The sequence below is a fragment of the Bos indicus genome, chromosome 3 (genome assembly GCF_029378745.1).
Source record: "Bos indicus isolate NIAB-ARS_2022 breed Sahiwal x Tharparkar chromosome 3, NIAB-ARS_B.indTharparkar_mat_pri_1.0, whole genome shotgun sequence".
Lineage (NCBI taxonomy): Eukaryota > Metazoa > Chordata > Mammalia > Artiodactyla > Bovidae > Bos > Bos indicus.
This window is the reverse complement of record NC_091762.1, coordinates 28,815,337-28,840,342: the sequence shown is the minus strand read 5'-3', so window position 1 is coordinate 28,840,342 and position 25,006 is coordinate 28,815,337. Positions and strand designations below refer to the sequence as shown.

General features: G+C 38.0%; 1 protein-coding gene and 1 non-coding gene across 3 annotated transcripts in view; one reads left to right on the top strand and one right to left on the bottom strand.

Annotated features, from left to right (window-relative positions):
* Window positions 1–25,006, top strand: part of SYCP1 (synaptonemal complex protein 1) — a 147,364-nt gene that overhangs the window by 29,123 nt on the left and 93,235 nt on the right. For both annotated transcript variants that reach the window (XM_070785872.1, XM_070785871.1), the window contains exons 12-15: window positions 11,688–11,782; window positions 12,309–12,493; window positions 13,692–13,759; window positions 20,786–20,847. In XM_070785872.1, coding sequence (XP_070641973.1) covers window positions 11,688–11,782; window positions 12,309–12,493; window positions 13,692–13,759; window positions 20,786–20,847 — 410 coding nt within the window. The remainder of the gene's footprint in view (window positions 1–11,687; window positions 11,783–12,308; window positions 12,494–13,691; window positions 13,760–20,785; window positions 20,848–25,006) is intronic.
* LOC139182361 (U6 spliceosomal RNA) lies at window positions 18,636–18,742 on the bottom strand. The gene has a single exon (XR_011566030.1). It is a non-coding gene; the product is annotated as a U6 spliceosomal RNA (small nuclear RNA).

Below are 25,006 nucleotides of genomic sequence, written 5' to 3'. Positions count from 1 at the left end.
CGAGATGAGTATAATTGTGTGATAGTTTGAACATTCTTTGGCATTGCCTTTCTCTGGGATTGGAATGAAACCTGACCTTTTCCAGTCCTGTGGCACTGCTGAGTCTTCCAAATTTGCTGGCATATTGAGTGCAGCACTTTCACAGCATCATCTTTTAGGATTTGAAATAGCTCAACTGGAATTCCATCACCTCCACTAGCTTTATTTGTAGTGATGCTTCCTAAGGCCCACTTGACTTCGCATTCCACGATGTCTGGCTGTAGGTGAGTGATGACACCATTGTGGTTATCTGGGTCATGATCTTTTTTTGTATAGTTCTTCTGTATTCTTGCCATCTCTTCTTAATATCTTCTGCTTCTGTTAAGTCCATACCATTTCTGTCCTTTATTGGGCCCATCTTTGCATGAAATGTTCCCTTGGTATCTCTAATTTTCTTGAAGAGATCTCTAGTCTTTCCCATTCTATTGTTTTTCTCTATTTCTTTGCATTGATCGCTGAGAAAGGCTTTCTTATTTCTCCTTGCTATTCTTTGGAACTCTGAATTCAAATGGGTATGTCTTTCCTTTTCTCCTTTGCCTTTAGCTTCTCTTTTTTCAACTATTTGTAAGGCCTCCTCAGACAGCCATTTTGCACTTTTTTTTTCTTGGGGATGGTCTTGATCACTGCCTCCTGTACAGTGTCACTAATTTCTGTCCATAGTTCTTCAGGAACTTTCTCTATCAGATCTAATCTCTGGAATCTGTCAATTCTACTATATAATCGCAAGGGATTTGACTTAGATCATACATAATGGTCTAGTGGTTTTCCTTACTTTTCTTCAATGTAAGTCTGAATTTGGCAATATGGAGATAATTTTACAAGAAAATAATAATAATTTCTTGTTGTTACCTAATTTTTGTCACTTGCCAATACTTGTCTGCTAAAGAGTATCAGTGATCAGAGATTTAAGAAAAAAATTTAAGGGGAGAAAAATTTGACTCTTTTTCTCTGTTTATTAAGAGTGATATACTTTTAAATAGGATTCTGTTTGGAGGGGGTTTGGATCTTTTTCATGAGGCTACATATCAGTCATACGTGATTAAACTCATTACTTTTTTTCATTCTTTTATCAGTGTTGGCTTTTCTGCTTGTCTTGACTTCTGTTGTTCCTCTCCTTTCCAAACTTTGAATTGGAAACCCTTGCTCTTCATACATAGCATATAAAATTTTTTTCTTCCTCAACATATTTATGCAAGTTTTCTTTACCTTTTTGCTTTAGCAAATTTGAGGTCTCTGCTTCCTTGTTGTCCTTTTGAATGTAAGCTCTACATTGTCTTACAATACATGTATAATGGAGTTAGAAGGCAGTTGGAAACTTTGTTTTGGATATATATTAGCACTTTCAAATCATTACTCGTTAATTTATCCATTCAACTTTTATTAACCTTTCTGTTCTGTGCCAGGCACAAAGCTAGTTATGGGGAATGCAGTTGCTTATTATTGCATCCTTGCTTTCTGGAAGAGAATTCTATTTCCAATATATCAAGGAGTTTTATAATGAATGGATATTGACTCAATATCCACAAAAATATCAATAAAAATAAAATACTTTTTAGGGGGCATATATTGAGATATCATATTTTTTCCTTTGTTAGTGATTAGGTTTTTTTTTTTTGGCTTTTTTAAAAATTTTATTTTATTTTTAAACTTTACATAATTGTATTAGTTTTGCCAAATATCAAAAGGAATCCATCACAGGTATACATGTGCTCCCCATCCTGAACCCTCCTCCCTCCTCCCTCCCCATACCATCCCTCTGGGTCGTCCCAGTGCACTAGCCCCAAGCATCCAGTATCGTGCATTGAACCTGGACTGGCATCTCGTTTCATACACGATATTTTACATGTTTCAATGCCATTCTCCCAAATCTTCCCACCCTCTCCCTCTCCCACAGAGTCCATAAGACTGTTCCAGTGATTAGTTTTTAATGTTATTTTCTAATGTTAAACCTACTTTTCTAATGTTAACTTTTTATCTCTGATTATAAATCTACTTTTATTATTATTTTTATATGTTGTGGACAGGATCTGATGTGAACATGAATCATGTCTTTTCCCAGTGTGTCCTGGCAACTGTCACCTTGCTAAGAGGTTGGGTTGGAAATGGAGGGTCTAGAGCCACAGTCAAGTGTGAGCCAGGGCTTCTTTTCTCAGTGGCCGACATTACCCTGTTGGAGGCAGGGTCAGGTCTCCACTTGCTCACACAGAAGCTCTAAGAGTTGGGTCTGAGCCATCTTTGTTCATTCTAGGTGTGTGCTCTCTTCCCTCCCAGCACTGGCACCCTTACCTCATATGGAGCAGTTCTGGAGCAAGAGGGGCCAGTGCAGGTGCTTGATGTTGGTCTGAGTGTGGGTCGTGGCATCCCTGATTACAGTTAGAGTCTGGACTGCTTTTAATGCACTGCCTCTGAGTACCATTAATAGCTGCCCCTGCCTCTTCAGACACTTTTCTAGGTCTGAACTGCCTTTGCAACCCTCACCCTAGTTTGGAGTTGGGCTGCAGAGCTGGCAGGCATGGCTGATGTGGGTCTGGGTGCAGGCTATGGTGGTGTCAGCTGTAGTCAGAGTCTGGTACTACTTTTGATACATTGCTACTGTAAGCGCTGGTAATGGATGCACCTCCCTATTCAGATATTGTTTTGTGTCTGGGCTGGTATAGTCCCTCACAACTGAGCATGGTCCTCAGCCACAGCAACTCTTTCCCTAATGTGGAGTTGTGTTGCAAAGCACACAAGGCCTGAGCAATCACTTGGCTCAGGCTGGGTGGCACACTGTGGAAGTTAGGGGAAGCAAGCTAGAGTCCAGTGCAAATTCAGTTTGCTTTCTCTGCCTTGTTTCAGGAGTACGAAAATGTTACACCTCTCTTCATGATTTGAATCTAGGTTTCTTACAGTCACCTTGTTAGTCTCACTGGTTTTCTAACCAGTTTGGGTGACTTGTTTTCCTGCTTTTGGACCTGAGGGCTAGTATACCCAAAATGTGATTTGAACTGCTCATCTCTCAAGGAGGATTCCCTTCTTCTTCCATGTTGCCTCATGGGGCAGAGGTCCTGATCTGATTGCTTCTCTTCTCTTCCTGCTGGATTCCATCTTACAGCTTTAGATGTACAAGGAAAAAAATGGATGCCATTTTTAGAAAAAAAAAAAAGAAAAATGGATGCCATTTTTCACTTAGTTTTCAGTGAGTATCATTCTGCATATAGATGTATTTTTGATGTATTCCTGGTGGGGAGGTAAGTTTCATGTCCTCCTGCTCTTATCATTTTGATCTTAATCTCTCCCCTTAATTCTTAGATCTTTAATTTGGGTCCTATTCTTTCTGCCTTGAAGAGAAATACTTAGAATATCCTTTAGTGGAAATATGTTTGTGATGATCTCTCTCCTATTTGTCTGAACATTTGTTTGTTCATTCTCATCTGAAAGGATTTTTTTGTTTGGTATATAGTTCTGGTTGGCACACTGTATATTTAAACTATTTTGTTTTAGCACAGTGAAGGTAGTATTTGCTTTCTTTTGGTTTCCTTTGTATTACTTGTCAAACTAACTGTTGGACATTTGAAGATAAGTTATTCTTCCCCTCTCTTGGGTTTTTTCAGATTTGCTTTGTTTTTGATATTTTAGCATTTTCAGTATGATATGATATATGCTTAATTTTATTTTATAGTTTCTTAAATCTGTAAATTAATGTCTTTTATTATTGCTTTTCTTCAGGCATTATATTTGTTCTATTCTCTGTTTATTCTCCTTTTTGAAATTTGAATAAAACTCATGCTAATTTTCCCTGTCTTTTGTTACTATTAATTTCTTTTCTATCTTTTCACAGTTTTGCCTTTCTGTGCCTTATTCTAGATGATTTCGTTGGCCCAACTTGTCATTCACTAATTCTGTTTTTGTTTCTCATCCACTGAACTCTTTCAGTTTTAGTTATTAGATGTTTATTGTAAGATATTATTCTTATTTTTAAGATCTGCTATTCTACTTTATGTAATTTTATTTCTTATTTAATTTAAGCTTTTTATTCTTTAAATATACTAAGAATAGCTATTTATAGTTTCTTTCTGATAATTCTTTATCCTAAATATTTGTCTTTTTTTCTGATAAATTTTAGTCCAGATTTTGTTTTATTTATTCAGCCTTATTTCATTGGGTACCTTTTTGTCTTTGACTACATTTAAAAAAAATTATGTTGGAGTATAGTTGCTTTACAGCATTGTGTTATTTTCTACTGTAGAGCAAAGTGAATCAGCCATATGTGTACATAATCTCCTCTTTTTTGGATTTCCTTCCTGTATAGGCCACTTGAGAGCATTTAGAGTTACCTGTCCTGTACAGTAGGTTCTCATTACGCTAAGTCACTTCAGTCGTGTCCGACTCTGTGCGACCCCATAGATGGCAGCCCACCAGGCTCCCCCGTCCCTGGGATTCTTCAGGCAAGAACACTGGAGTGGGCTGCCATTTCCTTCTCCAATGCATGAAAGTGAAAAGTGAAAGTGAAGTCTCTCAGTTGTGTCCGACTCTTAGCGACCCCATGGATTGCAGCCTAACAGGCTCCTCCGTCCATGGGATTTTCCAAGCAAGAGTACTGGAGTGGGGTGCCATTGCCTTCTCCGAGGTTCTCATTAGTATCTATTTTATTCATAGTTGACTACATGTTTATTATTTTTCTTGAAAAATTTTTTTCAAGCAAAACTTTCTCTTATTAGTATAATAAGGCCTGCCTGTATGTAGGTAGTTTAGCTTCCTCTTTGGAGGATTCTCATTTGCTTTTACCATGTGCATGGTGGCTCTACCCATCTTAGGTCAATTTCATGGCTTGGGATTAATTGGACGACTCAGATGATGTAAACCTGTGCTGCAGATTTGCTTGAGGGTTTGTTTATTTTTGCTTCATCCATTATGTAATGATTGTCCTAGCTTACTGTACAAAACTTCATTTAAAATCAAACCCCATACCTGCCAGAGATGCTCGGAGGCCTCAAACAAAACCTTGTATGCACCAGGACCCAGAGACCCCACAGAGACTGAGCCAGACCTGCCTTTGAGTGTCTCCTGCAGAGGCACAGGTCAGCAGTGGCCTGCCATGGGGACAGGGCCTCTGGCTGTAGCAGACCTGGGAGCCATGGTGTGTGGTGTAAGTTGTCTTGGAGGAGGTCGCCATTAGTCCCACTGTAGAGCCACCAAGCAGATAACCCATAAACTGGAGAAAAATTATACCAAAGAAGTTCTCCAACCGTTGAAAAGTTCTAGGGCCCATAAAAGATTCCCCAACTTGGAAATCTGGCAAAGGGACTGAGAATCCCCAGGGAATTTGACTTTGAAGGCCAGTGGGATTTGATTATAGAACTTCCACAGGACTGGGGAAACAGACTCTTGGAGGGCACAAAACCTTGTGTGCACAAGGACCCAGGAAAAAGGAGCAGTGACTGCACAAGAGACTGAGCCAGACTTGACTGTGAGTTTCCAGGAGTCTCAGGCCGAGGCATAGGTTGACAGTGGCCTGCAGTGGAGTCAGGGGCACTGACTACAATAGTCCTGGGAGCCGGTATGCTTTAGCGTAAGTCTTTTTGAAGGAGGTCGCCATTACCATCATTACCCCTGCCATAGTTTGGCCTCAGGCCAAACTACAGGGAGAGAACACAGCTCCACCCATCAACAGAAAATTGGGTTAAAGATTTATAGAGCATGGCCCCGGCCATCAGAGCAAGATCCAGATTCCCTCACAACCAGTCCATCCCATCAGGAAGCTTCTACAGGCCCCTTATCCTTATCCATCAGAAGGCAGACAGAATGAAAACCACAATCACAGAAAACCAAGCAAACTAATCATATTGATCACAGTCTTGTCTAACTCAATGAAGCTATGAGCCAACCTGTGTAGGGCTATCCAAGACAGACAGATCATGGTGGAGAGTTCTGACGAAACATGGTCCACTAGAGAAGGGAATGGCAAACCACTTCAGTATTCTTGCCTTGAGAAATCCATTAACAGGATGAAAAGGCAAAAAGATATGACACTTCCCAGGTTGGTTGCTGCCCAGTATGCTACTGGAGAAGAGTAGAGAAATAGCTCCAGAAAGAATGAAGAGGCTGAACCAAAGCGAAAACAAAGCCCAGTTCTGGATGTGACTGGTGAAGGAAGTAAAGTCCGATGCTGTAAAGAACAATATTATATAGGAACCTGGAATGGTAGGTCCATGAATCAAAGTAAATTGGAAGTGGTCAAACAGGAGATGAATAGCATGAACATCGACATTTTAGGAATCAGTAAACTAAAATGGACCGGAATGAGCAAATTTAATCCAGATGACCATTATATCTACTACTGTGTGCAAGAATCCCTTAGAAGAAACGGAGTAACCCTCATAGTCAACAAGAGAGTCTGAAATGCAGTATTGAGTGCAGTCTCAAAAATGACAGAATGATCTAATGTTCGTTTCTAAGGCAAACCATTCAATATCACAGTAATCCAAGTCTGTGCTCCAGTCACTAATGCCAAAGAAACTGAACAGTTCTATGATGACCTACAAGACCTTCTAGAACTAACACCAAACAGAAAACATGTTCTTTTCATCATAGGGGACTGGAATGCAAAAGCAGGAAGTCAAGAGATACCTGGAGTAACAGGGAAGTTTGGCCTTGGAGTACAAAATGAAGCAGGACAAAGGCTAACAGAGTTTTGCCAAGAGAACAGACTAGTCATAGAAAACACCCTCTTCCATGAACATAAGAGACGACTCTACACATGGACATCACCAGATGGTCAATACTGAAATCAGATTGATTATATTTGCAGCTGAAGATGGAGAAGCTACAGTCAGCAAAAACAAGACTGAGAACTGACTGGCTCAGATCATGAACTCCTTATTGAAAAATTCAGACTTATATTGAAGAAAGTACTGAAAATCACTAGGCCATTCAGGTATGACCTAAATAAAAATCCTTATGATTATACAGTGGAAGTGACAAACAGATTCAAGGGATTAGATCTGATAGAATGTCTGAAGAAATATGGACAGAGGTTCGTGATGTTGTATGGGAAGTGATGGTTAAAACCATCTCCAAGAAAAAGAAATGAAAAAAGGCTGAGGAGGGCTTACAAATAGCTAAGGAAGGAAGAGATGTGAAAGGCAAAGAAGAAAAGGAAAGATATATCCATCTGAATGCAGAGTTCCAATGAATAGAAGAGATAAGAAAGCCTTCCTAAGTTATCAGTGCAAAGAAATGGAAAAAAACAATAGAATGGGAAAGACCAGAGGTAGGAAAGACTCTTCAAGAACATTAGAGATACCAAGGGAATATTTCATGTAAAGATGAGCATGATAAAGGACAGAAATGGTATGGACCTAACAGAAACAGAAGCTATTAAGAAGAGGTGGCAAGAACTATATCAATAAGATCTTATGACCCAGATAACCATAATGATATGATCACTCACCTAGAGCCAGACATTTTGGAATGTGAAGTCAAGTGGGCCATCACTACAAATAAAGCTAGTGGAGGTGATGGAATTCCAGTTGAGCTATTTCAAATCCTAAAAGATGATGCTGTGAAAGTGCTGCACTCAATATGCCAGCAAATTTGGAAAACTCAGCAGTGGCCACAGGACTGGAAAAGGTCACTTTTCATTCCAATCCCAAAGAAAGGCAATGCCAAAGAATGTTCAGACTACCGTACAATTACAGTCATCTCACACGCTAGCAAAGTAATGCTCAAAGTTCTCCAAGCCAGGCTTCAACAGTACATGAACTGAGAATTCCCTTGTGTTCATGCTGGATTTAGAAAGGCAGAGAAGCCAGAAATCAAATTGCCAACATCCATTGGATCATAGAAAAGCAATGGAATTCCAGAAAAATATCTGCTTCATTGACTATGCTAAAGCCTTTGACTGTTGGGTCACAACAAACTGTGGAAAATTCTTAAGAGATGGGAATACCAGACCACCTTACCTGCCTCCTGAGAAATCTGTATGCAGGTCCAGAAGCAACAGTTAGAACTGGACATGGAACAATGGACTGGTTCCAAATTGGGAAAGGAGTACATCAAGGCTTATGTTGTCATCCTGCCTATTTAACTTCTATGCAGAGTACATCATGCAAAATGCTGGGCTGGATGAAGTGCAAGCTGGAATCAAGATTGCCGAGAGAAATATCAATAACCTCAAATATGCAGATGACACCACTCTTATGGTAGAAAGTGAAGAGGAACTAAAGAGCCTCTTGATGAAGGTAAAAGAGGAGAGTGAAAAAGCTGGCTTAAAACTTAGCATTCAAAAAACTGAGATCATGACATCCAGTCTCATCACTTCATGGCAGATAGATGGGCAATCAATGGATACAGTGACAGACTTTATTTTCTTGGGCTCCAAAATCACTGCAGATGGTGACTGTAGCCATGAAATTAAAAGACGCTTGCTTCTTGGAAGAAAGCTATGACCAACCTAGACAGCATATTAAAAAGCAGAGCTTTACTTTGCACAGGAAGATCCGTATAGTCAAAACTATGGTTTTTCCAGTAGTTATGTATGGATGTGAGAGTTGGGACCATAAAGAAAGCTGAATGCCGTAGAATTGATGCTTTTGAACTGTGGTGTTGGAGAAAACTCTTGAGAGTCCCTTGAACTGTAGGGAGATCAAACCAGTCAATCCTAAAGGAAATCAGTTTTGAATATTCATTGGAAGGACTGATGCTGAAATCTCAATACTTTGGCCACTTGATGTGAAGAACTGACTCATTTGGAGAGACCCAGAAGCTCCAAAAGATTGAAGGCAGGAGTAGAAGGGGACAACAGAGGATGTGATGGTTGGATGGAGTCATGACTCGATGACCATGAGTTTGAACAGGCTTCAGGTTTGCTAATGGACAGGGAAGCCTGGCGTGCTGCAGTCCACAGGGTTGTAAAGAGTAGGACACAACTGAGCGACTGAACCGAACTGAACTTACTGTACAAAGGTTTAATTCTTGAACTTCTTACCTTATACAGTCTTTGAGTTTTCATATTTTTTTCTCACTTCATCATAATTTCAGATCAAAATCCAGCTTTGCCAGGACTTGTGAATTCCTTGAGGCAAAAGCAGTTTTTGTGCTTATGTTATTTCTCCAAGTTTCTATTTTGCCTTCACTTTGTGACCATTAATTTCATTATTTTTTCAGGAGTTTAATGATTTTAATGTTCTTAATAATTGATCCTGAATTTTTTATTCCCTTTTAAAGGTGTGTTTGTTTAAAATGACATACCTCACTATTACTCCAATAGAGTTTTCAGTTTCAATTTTATATGTCATTTCTACATAAGTTTTAGTTTTTGGATATCTTCCTTATTTCTTTTACCTTTTTTGTTTTTAATTAAAAAAAATCTTTTGGCTGTGCTGCATAGCATGTGGGATCTTCGTTTTCTGATCTGGGTTTGAGTCTGTGTCTCTTGCATTGGAAGCATGGAGTCTTAATCACTGGACAACTGGCAAAATTCCTTCTTTTAGTTTTTAAAAATGATACACAATACTTTTTTTTTTTAATCCAGTAATTAGAGCCAGTAATCCTAACATCTGAAATCTTGCAATCAGGTCAAAGTTTGTCTTTTTTCTGCTGACTTTTCTTGTAGTAGTATTCTGTTTACTCTTGTGGTTTAGATTGTGAAGTCCTATAATTTCATCTGTCGAAATTCTTTAAGGGCTGAATTAGAGGTATATTTTTACAGAGAAAATTTACTTTTATAGCTTCCAGGATTCTGGGGGAACTTAGGGGAACTTCAAATTAAGTTTTGGCTTAGAGATTTTTAGTATTTTTAAGCAGCATATATTCTGTTCCCACACATGCCTAACTACTAGTTTGTGATTATGATTTCTCAGAGGAGACACTTATTAATAGACCATTATAAATAGTATTGTAATAGATAGTCTTTAGTTATCATTTCCCTCACTCCAGATATTCTTTTCCTAGAATTGGAGCACTAACCCCTTCATTTCTACACAGATTTTGAGATTGGAATTTTTTAAAAATATGTCTGAAACATTATTCTGTTGCTTGACATCCTTTATTGTTTTTCATGACTTAGAAAGCAAATACTTCTGAGCAAGTTGTGTGAATCCTATTATGACTTTATCATTATTTTTCCAATCATATCTAGTATAGCAGATATTATGATTTCTTTCTTGTGCTTTGTTTCATGCTGTTGAGATACATTTCTAGACTTCAGAATGTTTATCCTATCTCTCTGTTTTTTGACTTTGTATATGCTCTTTTGTATCTCTTGTGATTTTCTTTTCCTCCCTCAGCTCCTGTTACTCTTGTTAATTGTTACTGGCTTTCAAATGTTTTAACTCAGCTGTCACTTTCTGCAAGCCTTCCTTGAACTTTCCCTCTCCTATGTCTGTCTCCCCTTACTTCTAACACTTATTGGTCTTATTAGGCTTAGGTACCACCTCTGTATTTATTCCCAGAATTGCTCATGAGTACTCATCAGCACTTATTTTTGATTCTTTGCCTGCCTGCCAAGTAGTTGCACTTTCTGTATACATCATATCATCATCCCATCATCATAATAGTATTTAACATTTTACTATATGCTAGACACTGTGATTAAATGTTTTAAGTTGCGTTATCTTGTGTAATCCTAATAGGAACTCCTTGAAATATCATTACCTGTCATTTTCCATGTGGGAAAGGTAGGGAGCAGTTGGTTAAGTGTGCCCATGTGTAGGTAGCTAGTAAAAGGAAATAGAATAATTTGAACCCAGGGATGAGCATGAGTTTCTTACTGTTTGTGTTTTTATGAGATTTAGAAGTGAATGCACACAGATAAAGCATAAAAATAGCACCTGACACTTACGATTTAGTAAATACTAGCTATCAGGTGAAGTTATTTGATTTTTTTCATAGTATATAAATAAGTAAATGTAATAATTTAGAAAAATATAAAATCAGAATAGTAAATGATAAAATCATGAGCAATTTCACCATTAGGAGATAAATTGCTTTTGAACTTTCTGTGTGTTCTTTCACATGTACTATTTATATAAATGCTGTTTTTAACTTGCTCTTTTTATTCTATATTTTATGGATGTCCAAATTAGTAATAAATAAACAGCTAGATCATCATTTACAGTGGCTACATGGTATATCATTGTATCACCATAGTCTAATTTGTCTCTCTTTGAATATTAAGGTTGTTTCCTAATACATGGGTGAGTGAGTGAGTGAGTGATAGTCCCTCAGTCATGTCCTACTCTTTGTGACTCCATGGACTGTAGCCCACCAGGCTCCTCCGTCCATGCATTTCTTCAGGCAAGAATACTAGAGTGGTAGCCATTCCCTTTTCCAGGGGATCTTCCCGACCTAGGGATTGAACTCGGATCTCCTGCATTTTAAGCAGATTCTTTACTGTCTGAGCCACCAGGGAAGTGCTTCCAATGGTTAGCTATTACTAAAAAATGTAGCACTAAAACCCCTATATGTTCACCTTTGAGTGCTTGGGCAATAACAATTTTGATGGTCAACAAAAGTTGATGATGACCAATATTAGTGAATCTATATTTGCATAATTCTCCCTCATTTTGGAGTATGTAATGTATGAAAAAATAATTGTTACAAATAATTTGTTTTCTTGGTTTGTATTTTCTATTAAGTAAATATCTATTTACAACTTTCTCTTTTAGAATTACAGAATGAAAACTTAAAAGAATCAAATGAGAAGCAGGATCATCTGACATCAGAACTAGAAGATATTAAAATGTCTTTGCAAAGAAGTGTGGTATGATTTAAAAACTGATTAATTTCTAACTCTCATACCATCAATCAGTCAACAAATACTTATTGAATGCTAATACTATGTACAAGGCCTTGAAGCTTCAAATAGAGAATATAGAATCTCTAAGTGCTTGTAGTATAAAGACATTTGATAAAACACATCAAAAGTATAACTAAAATGCAAGACTATGCTAGGTATCAACATGATTCAGGCAAAAATTCTACAATATATCTAAGAATTGAAAGAACACTATGGGCTGGATTGGTTAGGAAGACTCCATGGATAGTCTAGGACTATAAATGGGCTCTGGAGCAATGGTGAATTGAAATGAGTAGTGGGTGGGGCACTCCAGATTGGTCAGTGTGGAGTAGAAGAGGGTGAGACGGTAAGGAGAGACCGGGGTCAGAGGGGTAGTAGGGTGGGGGTAAGGGGTGAGAGGCAGCAAATTATAGAAAGCATATGAATTCAACTTTTTTTTTCTTCTTAAGCTCTTGGTTCATAGCTTTTGTTTGTATTTTATTTCATTTAGAACACTCAAATGGCTTTAGAGGAAGATTTGCAGATAGCAACCAAAAATATATATCAACTCACTGGAGAAAAAGAAGCTCAAATGGAAGAATTTAATAAAGCTAAAGCTGCCCATTCATCTATGGTTACTGAACTTAAAACTACTATCTGCAACTTGAAAAAATTATTGACAACAGAACAGCAAAGGTAAAGTCACTGCTTATTTAGCTGAATAAAAAACAATTTACTTCTAATATTCAGTGCCATTTTCTATTCATTATCAACTGACTTGTAATTCCTATAATAACTGTAACTTATCTTTTTGTATATAAAGTGGGAACACATTTAAAGAGTTTGTATTGGGTAAGCAGGTATCCTAGGAAAAGAGAGAAGGTATTCTCTAGGATAGTTCCTGTGCATGCTTTTCATAGAGTTAAGCAATATAGATAAGCTCATAAGGACTGATGCAGTGATATGACATATTTAGTTAAAGGGTGGGTTATTATATAAAAATAACTTCCTAGATTGTTGATTATCTTACTGGGGTCTGTAACTTTCATTCTGATATATAAATTTAGCAACTAGCCTGGTCCAAAGTAGGTACTCAGACATTTTAAATGAAAATGAATATAGTTAGATATATATAAAATATTGATTTGTATTTCATTTAAATTGTTTTTCTAAAACTTGAGTTGAAAACCTCATCTGTTTTTTGCTACTTTGTATTAAGGAAATGTTTGTACAAAGTTGTGTTATGAGGCCTACATAGTTATCTTTGACCCATTAGTCTGAAGGATGAAAGAACAAGCTTCTCTATGAAGTCTTGACCTAGGCCCAGCAGAGTTTCTTCTCTACTGCTTATGTATGGTGAGGGAAGAAGAGCTAGATTTTCTGGCCCATTTACTCTTGTGTATTCTTGATTGACCTATCCAGGTGATTTTCAGATTTTCAACTTTTAAGTGACCTTATATGTCATTTGTCTTATAGATGAGGAAATGGAAAACTAGAGGAGTTAAGTGAATTGTGTAATTCTCATATTTATATTGTTCCTAAGGCAGAATTCAGTACAATAGTAGTTATATACTCAATCTCCTTCAAAGTTCTAGGATGTATTAATTTGATTATCATCAATAGCTAAGAGATAAATCATGATGATAAGCTGTGAGGTTTTACATAGATTGAATTAATATACAACTATGTATGTATATTAGTTATATCTTATTTTGATATGTTACAGTATCCAGCCAAAGTAGATTGTCAAGAAATGTGTAATAATTGAATGAATGAATCATAATAAACTATGTCATTGCTAAATTGCACCAGTTTTAATTACTAGATGAATTATGACTAAAAAAATATTTTACATTGATTTTACATTTTACATTGAACTAATATGTTTTACAAGATTGGAAAAAAGTGAAGATGAATTGAAAATACTTACCATGAAACTTCAGAAGAAATCAAGTGAACTGGGTAAGTTTTAGAGAATAACATATGTACCTGATAATATTAGCCAATTTTAAAACCATCAACATTATTTCAGAATAAAATATAGTTTCTCCTCTGTCATTTACCAATAGTGATTATTTGATAACTATTAATTTGATTTTTGAAAGAGAAATTTAAATCTTAAGACTTATTCAGATTCATTATGCAGCTCATAAGTATCAAGAATTGTAAGGAGCCTAAGAGATATTTTTGTAGTTTTTTTCTTATTTTAGGATCCAGGGATCTTAATAATTCTTAGTGGGAAATGTCTATTACATTTTAATTGAATTTTGAAGTTTCATTGAGTAGTCATGTTGGATTATGAACTATTTACAGGAAACTGTGCCCCTGTTTTATCACATGGTATTGTTAATATTCAATTTTCATGGCTAAAAGTGATAAATTTGTAGTTGTTTTGTGAATTTATGACCATTTAATTAGCTAATTCTAAAAACCTTATATTTCATATTTACAAAGCTTCATATCTACAATTGTGGAGAATTGGAAACATATATAAACATCTTTTTTCCCAGTTTGGGTAAAAACAATTATTTTTGTAAATTAAAATAAATCATAGATTGGCAATTGTTTTTCTAGAAATCTCTATAACTTTCTATAATCTTTATTATTAACTTTGAATATATTTGGTGCCTTTCTTTCATGGTTTTGCTTTTCTTCACTAATTGTTGATTCTTGATTACTCATCTAAGTGTTTGAGAATCCGTGTTTACTCACGTGTTTGTTACAGTCTGATTCTTTTGATTGTGGAAAGAGATGGGAGGTTCTGTAAGGAAGGGTGGGCTTTGTATTAAATAACTTGTCTTTTGGTTATAGAGGGGGCTTCCTGGTGGCTCAAATGGTAAAGAATCTGCCTGCAATGCAGGAGACCCGGGTTTGATCCCTGAGTTGGGAAGACCCTCTGGAGAAGGGAATGGCTACCAACTCCAGTATTCTTGCCTGGAGAATTCCATGGACAGACGAGCCTGGTGGGCTATAGTTCATGGAGTTGCAAAGAGTTGGAGATAACTGAATGACTAGCACTTTGGTTATAGGGAATGCTTATGTTGCTTAGAGTTTACGAGCTATTAGGCGTAGTATCATGTCCCTTTGGCTCTAATTCCCAGAATGCTTGATTTAACCTGAGGTGGACTGTGTGGCTGGGTATGTAGATACCTGGTATAGTTGTTCACATAGCCTGATTGAATTAATATGGGTTATCCCCCTTCACTCCCCAAGATTCTTCAACATTTGAGTTTGTTAATATTAGACTTCCTAGTATTGCTAATTTATATATACATATATATATATATATATGTATTTTCTTGATCAGTGGAGAAATAACTCGAGAAAGAATGAAGGGATGGAGCCAAAGCAAAAACAATACCCAGTTGTGGATGTGACTGGTGATAGAAGCAAGGTCCGATGCTGTAAAGAGCAGTATTGCATAGGAACCTGGAATGTCAGGTCCATGAATCAAGGCAAATTGGAAGTGGTCAAACAGAAGATGGCAAGAGTGAACGTCAATATTCTAGGAATCAGCGAACTAAAATGGACTGGAATGGGTGAATTTAACTTACCCATTTAACTCACCAGGATTTAATTTACAAAAATAATTGTTTTTACCCAAACTGGGAAAAAAGATGTTTATATATGTTTCCAATTCTCCATTGGAAACCATTATAACTACTACGGCAGGAATCCCTTAGAAGAAATGGAGTAGCCATCATGGTCAACAAAAGAGTCTGAAATGCAGTACTTGGATGCAATCTCAAAAACGACAGAATGATCTCTGTTCGTTTCCAAGGCAAACCATTCAGTATCACAGTAATCCAAGTCTATGCCCCAACCAGTAACGCTGGAGAAGCTGAAGTTGAACGGTTCTATGAAGACCTATGGGACCTTTTAGAACTAACATGCCCAAAAGATGTCCTTTTCATTATAGGGGACTGGAATGCAAAAGTAGGAAGTCAAGAAACACCTGGAGTAACAGGCAAATTTGGCCTTGGAATATGGAATGAAGCAGGGCAAAGGCTAATAGAGTTCTGCCAAGAGAACACACTGGTCATAGCGAACACCCTCTTCCAACAACACAGGAGAAGACTCTACACATGGACGTCACCAGATGGTCAACACCGAAATCAGATTGATTCTATTCTTTGCAGCCAAAGATGGAGAACCTCTATACAGTCAACAAAAACAAGACCAGGAGCTGACTGTGGCTCAGCTCATGAGCTCCTTATTGCCAAATTCAGACTTAAATTGAAGAAAGTAGGGAAAACCACTAGACCATTCAGGTATGACCTAAATCAAATCCCTTGTGATTATACAGTGAAAGTGAGAAATAGGTTTAAGGGACTAGATCTGATAGAGTGCCTGATGAATTATGGACGGAGGTTCGTGACATTGTACAGGAGACAGGGATCAAGACCATCCCCATAGAAAAGAAATGCAAAAAAGCAAAGTGGCTGTCTGGGGAGGCCTTACAAATAGCTGTAAAAAGAAGAGAAGTGAAAAGCAAAGGAGAAAAGGAAAGATATAAGCATCTGAATGCAGAGTTCCAAAGAATGGCAAGGAGAGATAAGAAAGCCTTCCTCAGCGATCAATGCAAAGAAATAGAGGACAACAACAGAATGGGAAAGACTAGAGATCTCTTCAAGAAAATTAGAGATACCAAGGGAACATTTTATGTGAAGATGGGCTTGATAAAGGACAGAAATGGTATGGACCTAAAAGAAGCAGAAGATATTAAGAAGAGGTGGCAAGAATACACAGAAGAACTATACAAAAAAGATCTTCACGACCCAGATAATCATGGTGGTGTGATCACTCACCTAGAGCCAGACATCCTGGAATGTGAAGTCAAGTGGGCCTTAGAAAGCATCACTATGAACAAAGCTAGTAGAGGTGATGGAATTCCAGTTGAGCTATTTCAAATCCTGAAAGATGATGCTGTGAAAATGCTGCACTCAATATGCCAGCAAATTTGGAAAACTCAGCAGTGGCCACTGGACTGGAAAAGGTCAGTTTTCATTCCAATCCCAAAGAAAGGCAATGCCAAAGAATGCTCAAACTACCGCACAGTTGCACTCATCTCACGCTAGTAAAGTAATGCTCAAAATTCTCCAAGCCAGGCCTCAGCAATACGTGAACTGTGAACTTCCAGATGTTCAAGCTGGTTTTAGAAAAGGCAGAGGAACCAGAGATCAAATTGCCAACATCTGCTGGATCATAGAAAAAGCAAGAGAGTTCCAGAAAAACATCTACTTCTGCTTTACTGACTATGCCAAAGCTTTTGACTGTGTGGATCACAGTAACCTGTGGAAAATTCTTCAAGAATTGGGAATACCAGACCACCTGACCTGCCTCTTGAGAGACCTATATGCAGGTCAGGAAGCAACAGTTAGAACTGGACATGGAACAACAGACTGGTTCCAAATAGGAAAAGGAGTACGTCAAGGCTGTATATATTGTCACCCTGCTTATTTAACTTATATGCAGAGTACATCATGAGAAACACCAGGCTGGAAGAAGCACAAGCTGGAATCAAGATTGCTGGGAGAAATATCAGTAACCTCAGATACGCAGATGATACCACCCTTATGGCAGAAAGTGAAGAGGAACTAAAAAGCCTCTTGATGAAAGTGAAAGAGGAGAGTGAAAAAGTTGGCTTAAAGCTCAACATTCAGAAGACAAAGATCATGGCATCTGGTCCCATCACTTCATGGGAAATAGATGGGGAAACAGTGAAAACAGTGTCAGACTTTATTTTTTGGGGCTTCAATATCACTGCAAGATGGTGACTGCAGCCATGAAATTAAAAGATGCTTACTCCTTGGAAGGAAAGTTACGACCAACCTAGATAGCATATTCAAAAGCAGAGACATTAGTTTGCCAACAAAGGTCCGTCTAGTCAAGGCTATGGTTTTTCCAGTGGTCATGTATGGATGTGAGAGTTGGACTGTGAAGAAGGCTGAGTGCTGAAGAATTGATGCTTTTGAACTGTGGTGTTGGAGAAGACTCTTGTGAGTCCCTTGGACTGCAAGGAGATCCAACCGTCCATTCTAAAGGAGATCAGCCCTGGGTGTTCTTTGGAAGGAATGATGCTAAAGCTGAAACTCCAGTACTTTGGCCACCTCATGCGAAGAGTTGACTCATTGGAAAAGACTCTGATGCTGGGAGGGATCAGGGGCAGGAGGAGAAGGGGACGACAGAGGATGAGATGGCTGGATGGCATCACCGACTCGATGGACATGAGTTTGAGTGAACTCTGGGCGTTGGTGATGGACAGGGAGGCCTTGCGTGCTGCGATTCATGGGGTCGCAGAGTCGGACACGACTGAGTGTTGAACTGAACTGATTTTCTTTTGCACTTTTTATTTTGTATTGGTGTATAGCTCATTATTTCCCAACATATGTTGAATCCGCCTACAGTGCAGGCAGTTCAATGCAATATTGAATCTGCCTGCAATGCAGGAGACCCTGGTTCAGTCCCTGGTTTTGGAAGGTCCCCTGGAGAAGGGCTAGGCTACCCACTCCAGTATTCTTAGACTTCCCTTGTGTCTCAGCTGTTAAAGCATCCTCTTACAATACAGGAGACCTGGTTTCGATCCCTGGGTTAGGATGATCCCCTGGAGAAGGGACAGGCTACCCACTCCAGTATGCTCACTCCAGTATTCTGGCCTGAAGGATTCCATGGACTGTATAGTCCATAGGGTCGCAAGGAGTCGGACACGACTGAGGGACTTTCACATAGCTGATTAACAATACTATGATAGTTTCAGGTGAATAACGAAGGGTTTCAGCAATATATATACATGTATCCATTCTCCCCTAATCCCCCTCCCATCCAGGTTGCCACATAAAAAAATATGGAACGCTTCACAAATTTGCATATTATCCTTACTCCTTAGCCATGCTAACCTTTCCTATGTCATTTTAATTTTGGTATAGGTGCTGCTGAAGCGAGCACTATATATATAATTTATGGGATTGGAAGTGAGTGGACACATGCTTAGTCCACAATCACTGAGTTTTAAAAAATTAACCATTTTACCTAAAATGAATCTTTGTGGTTAAATAAGTTTTGCATATGACAGGTTTTTCTTTTAGACTCTATATTGGCATTTCATATTTTGTTGATTTTTCTTAGAGACTTTGGGCAGTTATTACAAGTTCCTTGTTTGTTTTTAATGTACAGAGTCTGGGAAATTTTCAGTCAATCTGTTATGTCTCCAGTAATTAATAACTCTTCAGAGTGAGAAAGGACAGTGTTTCAGGTATAATAAAATTTTAAGTGACAACTAGTAGGCTGCAGTCCATGGGGTCGCGGAGAGTCGGACACGACTAAGCAGCTTCACTTTCACTTTTCACTTTCATGCATTGGAGAAGGAAATGGCAACCCACTGCAGTGTTCTTGCCTGGAGAATCCCAGGGACGGAGGTGCCTAGTATAGTAGGCTTCCGTCTATGGGGTCACACAAGAGTCGGACACAACTGAAGTGACTTAGCAACAGCAAGACATCATTTGGGAACTTTATAGATATTTTTTAAAATGTAAGAAAGAAAAAACAGGGGGTTTGAACTGGGAAGACTTTTTAATTCATTAATGCTGAATTCATGGAAATATAAAGGGAAAAGCATTCTGAATTATTATTTAGGGTGACAAGAAGGAAGGGTGTTGGTAAAGAAAACAAGAGTAAGAGTTAAGGAAACAGAAAATCTTAAGACTGCCAGGTCTTGAAAATTGAAGGGAGACAAGTAGAGAGTGGCTAAGAGTGTCAAATGCTGAAAGCTCCACAATGATAAGGACTGAGAATTTCACCACAAAATGGGTGTTCGTGATCTTTGAGATCATAATTTATTAATGAAGGTGAGCTTTACTTTTGCATGGGATTAAGAAAGAAATGTAGATAGATAACAAATGGGAATTTGGCTACAAAACAAAACAAGAAATTTAACAATAGTATGAAAAAGACAAACGTCAATCATACTTTTTTATTTTGTATTCAAATAGGTATTTAGATAGGATATGGGGAAACTGAAGATTCTGCTACAGAGTCAATATATGTTGGTAATATAGCAACTGAAGTCTTACAGGAGATGGAAATGTTGAGATCCAGAACAGTGGTCAGAGTTAGCTTGAGAAAAGTGAATTAATTCTCCTTTTAAATTTTATTGAAAGGCCACATGTTTAGATAATAGTGAGTTGAAGGTACAGGCACGGGCTTTGTGACTTCATTTTATATAGATCCATTGCTTAGTTTGTTTAATGAACTTTGGGCTCATTTAGTTGTGAAATTAGGAAAAGGCAATGTCAACCCACTCCAGTACTCTTGCCTGGAAAATCCCATGGGTACAGGAGCCAGGTAGGCTGCAGTCCATGGGGTCTCACAGAGTTGGACACGACTGAAGTGACTCAGCAGTTGTGGAAGTAATTTTATGGAAATGGTACTACTAATATATGTCCATTATTATTTTGCATCTGATCCATTTGCACTTCCTCAATGCTTTACTGTGCTCCAACTGTATTATTTAATTAATTGATGCTTTTGAACTGTGGTGTTGGAGAAGAATCTTGAGAGTTCCTTGGACTGCAGGGAGATCCAACCAGTCAGTCCCAAAAGGAAATCAGTCCTGAATATTCATTGGAAGGGCTGATGCTGAAGCTGAAACTCCAATACTTTGGCCACCTGATGTGAAGAACTGACTAATTGGAAAAGACCCTGGTGCTAGGAAAGATTGAAGTCAGGAGAAGGGAACAACAGAGGATGCCGACTCAATAGACATGAGTTTGAGTAAGCTCCGGGAGTTGGTGATGCACAGGGAAGCCTGGAGTGCTGCAGTTCTTGGGGACACAACTGAGTGACCAAAGTGAACTGACTGAATTGTATTAATTCATCTCTTTTGGTTTTTCCTTTTCAAGTGCTATTCGTACTTCTTGTCTCTCCTTTGCTATTTTTTAAATCTACTGTTAACACATTTAAATTCTTTTGCCTTTTTTTTTTTTTTTTTAGAAGAGATGACCAAGCTTAAAAATAACAAAGAAGTAGAACTTGAAGAATTGAAAAAAATCTTGGTAAGTATATAGGTTCTCTTATTTCTATGTAGCAGTTATTTTTCAAAATAGTATTAAATCCAATGACTTAGACTCTCATAGAGTTTTATGGTAGCTTTTTCAGCTAAAATATTTTCTAAAATTATATTTGGTTTTAGCAAAACCACATTTCTATCTCTATCAATTTTTATAGTACATTTTGATAACTGTCTTGGTGAAAGTATTTATATTATTTAAGAGTGTGTTGATAGTACCTTTAAGTGAGATCAAATGTGTATATTCTGTAGCTGATTGTAAATTTGGTATGCCTTTGTTACCTTTGAGACACAAAGCTGCAATTTTGAGAAAGATATATATGATATATATTCAGTACCTATGTTTAGTGTTCAGGTAGAATCATATTTATTTAATGAATTTCTTAGGATAAGGGCTTCATTGTGGTTTAATTGATTATAATGTGTAGATCATGGGTTGGTAAACTTTTTGTAAAGGACTAGACAGTAAATATTTTAGGCTTTGTGGCTGTATAGAGAATGTTAATTTTCTCCTTCCCCTCCTTTTTTTCTTCATTTTTAACAATCTTATAAAAACATAGGAAACATTCTTTTTTTAATTTTTTAAATTTAATTAATTTATTTTAATTGGAGGCTAATTACTTTACAATAGTGTATTGATTTTGCCATACATTGACATGAATCTGCCACGGGTGTACACGTGTTCCCCTTCCTGAAGCCCCCTCCCACCTCCCTCCCCGTATCATCCCTCTGGGTCATCCCAGTACACCAGCCCTGAGCATCCTGTATCATGCATTGAACCGGACTGGCGATTCGAGGAAAGATTCTTAATTCAAGGGCCTGCGAAAGAAGATTGTGGGCTGACTTTGTCTTGGAGGCTGTAGTTAGCCACCTTTGCTTACAGAAGACAATATTGTTTATGATTACAGATACTTGATTTTGGGTTTAACCTGTCACATCTCTACCTGATTTTGCAACTCCTAATTCTTCTATCTCTTGGGAAGCACTGTTTCCAAATGCTTATCCTTTCTTCAGCAAATTGCTTTCATTATTTTTGCAAATAATATTTGCATTTCTTTCAAATTTGATAATATAAACGTATACTTCAAGTCTCAGCTTAAATATTAATTTTTTAGAAATCTTTCTTGACATTCTTAACTAGTTTAGATCTCCATATTGTTTAGTTGCCAAGTTGTCCCCGACTCTTCGCAACCCCAAGGACTACAGCATGCCAGGCTTCCCTGTCCCTCACCATCTCCTGGAGTTTGCCCAAGTTCATATCCATTGAATTAGTGATGCCATCCAACCATCTCATCCTCTATATTCCTCATCTCCTTCTGCTTTCAATCTTTCCCAGCATGAGTCTTTTCCAATGAGTTAGCTCGTTGAATCAGGTGGCCAAAGTGTTGGAGCTTCAGCTTCACCATCAGTCCTTCCAATGAGTATTTCAATGAGTATAGCAGTCTGAATTTTTCCTTTTATAGCACTTACCACAAATGAAATTTATTTTGGTATAATTATTTACAGCTTTATTTGCCCTTTAGAGTCTTCTTTATGTAGTACAGTAGATGTTACATAGTAGGTGGTCAGCAGATAAAACAGTGGAATGCTCCAATAAGAGCTCAGCACCCATGTCTTGGTTGCCCTGTAACCTCAGTACTTAGCACAAGTGAATGACACTTTGTAAGCATTTTACAAATACTTTTACATTCCCACATGGACAAGGTTTGGTATAGGGCTTTGTTCTATTTGAGCAGCTATAGACATAGTTTGGGGCTCCCCTGGTGGCTCAATTGGTAAAGAATCTGCGTGCAATGCAGGAGACCCAGGTTCAGTTCCTGGGTGGGGAAGATCCCTTGGAGAAGGAAATGGCAACCTACTCCAGTATTCTTGCTTGGAGAATCCCCATGGATGGAGGAGTCTAGTGGGCTACAGTCCATGGGATTGCAAAGAGTTGGACCTGACTGAGCTCCTAATCTTGTTTTTGTTGACTGTATGGAGTTTCTCCATCTTTGGCTGCAAAGAATTATAATCAGTCTGAATTTGGTGTTGACTATCTGGTGATGTCCATGTGTAGAGTTGTCTCTTGCATTTTTGGAAGAGGGTGTTTGCTATGACCAGTGCGTTCTCTTGGCAAAATTCTGTTAGCCTTTGCCGTGCTTCATTTTGTACTCCAAGGCCAAACTTGCCTGTTACTCCAGGTATCTCTCGACGTCCTACTTCTGCATTCCAGCCCCCTGTGATGAAAAGGATATCTTTTTTGGGTGTCAGTTCTAGAAGGATTTGTAGGTCTTCATAGAACTGATCAACTTCAGTTTCTTTGGCATCAGTGGTTGGGGTATAGACTTGAATTACTCTGATGTTGAATGGTTTGCCTTGAAAACAAACAGATCATTCTGTCATTTTTGAGATTGTACCCAAATACTGCATTTCATACTCTTTTGTTGACTATAAGGTCTACTCCATTTCTTCTAATGGATTGTTGCCCACAGTAGTAGTTATAATGGTCATCTGAATTAAATTCTCCCTTTCTTTCTATTTTAGTTTACTGATTCCTATGGTGTTGATGTTCACTCTTGCCATCTGCTTGACCACATCCAATTTACACTGATTCATGGGCCTAACATTCTAGGATATGATGCAATACTGCTCTTTACACTATTGGACTTTACTTTCATCACCAGACACATCCATAGGTGAATGTCATTTCCACCTTGGCCCAGCCACTTCATTCTTTCTGGAGCTATTAGTAATTGCCCTCTGCTCTAACCCAGTAGCACATTGGACATCTTCTGATCTGAGGGGGAGGGGCTTATCTTCTTGTGTAGTATCTTTTTGCATTTTCATACTGTCCATGGGGTTTTCTAGGCAAAAACACTGGAGCTGGTTGACATTTCTCTCCTCAGGGGATGACTTTTTTGTCAGAACTCTTTACTGTGGCCCGTCTGTTTTGGGTCACCCTGCACAGCATGGCTCATAGCTCCTTTGAGTTATGGAAGTCCCTTCGCCAAGACAAGGCTGTGATCATGAAATAATCACACATAAATTCAAACAGTCATTCAAAGGTAATAATACAATGGTGTCAAGGACAATAAAGGGTTAGTTCACAGTGTAATTAGATATGAACAATTTAGGGGCTTCCCAAGTGACTCTCTGGTAAAGAATCTGTCTGCCAGTGCAGGAGGGCACAGGACACGTGAATTCAATCTTGAGTCCAGAAGATCCCCTGGAGGAGGAAATGGCAACCCATTCCAGTATTCTTGCTTGGAAAATCCCATGGACAGAGAAGCCTGATAGATTCACAAAGAGTTGGACATGACTGAGTGACTGAGCACAAACTATTTCGAGAATTTAGGAGAGGCTTTTTTGAAAAAGTAAAGATTGAATTGAAATCCAGAGAAGGACAAGAAGTATTTATCAGGTATGGAGAAATTTTATATGCAAAGATCCTTTGATAGGAAGGAGTACGGTGGATACAACATGGAATGAAAGGAAGAGTGTGGTGCAAAATGAGGCTAGAGAGGTGTAGGAGCCTAGTAATTTATGGCGTTTTAAATCATATCAGCAGAATTTTTATTTATTCTAATTGTAATAAGAAGCTGTAAAGAATTTAAGCAGAGAATGGCTTGGTCAGATTTGCATTTTGAAAGGCTCATTTGGTTTGCAGTACAGAGAACAGAATATATTAAGTAAGAACAGTTATAAATAGACAGACAGACATAGGATTCAGAGAAGAGAACTTAGGCTGGGAGATGGTGGTGGTAGTGAGGAATAAATGGATGGTTTTGAGAGATATTTAAGATTTAAACACTTTAGATTGATGTAGAGTTATAATACCATTTGTTGAAAAGACTCTTCTTTTTCTTTGTGTATGTATTTACTGTTTGTTTATTTTTGTCATACCAAGCGGCTTGTGGGATCTTATTTTCCCAACCAGGGATTGAACCCACGTTCTTGGCAGTATGGAGTGCTAACCACTAGACTTCCAGGGAATTCCCAAGACTCTCCTTTTTGTGTTGAGTTTCTTTTGCATGTTTATTAAAAAAATTGACTATATATGTGCAGGTCTATTCTGGGGCTATTTCTGTTTCATTGATTTTTATGGTTTAGCCATTCACTAGTGTTTGGCTTACTGTAGCTTTTTATAATGAGTCTTAGATTTGGGT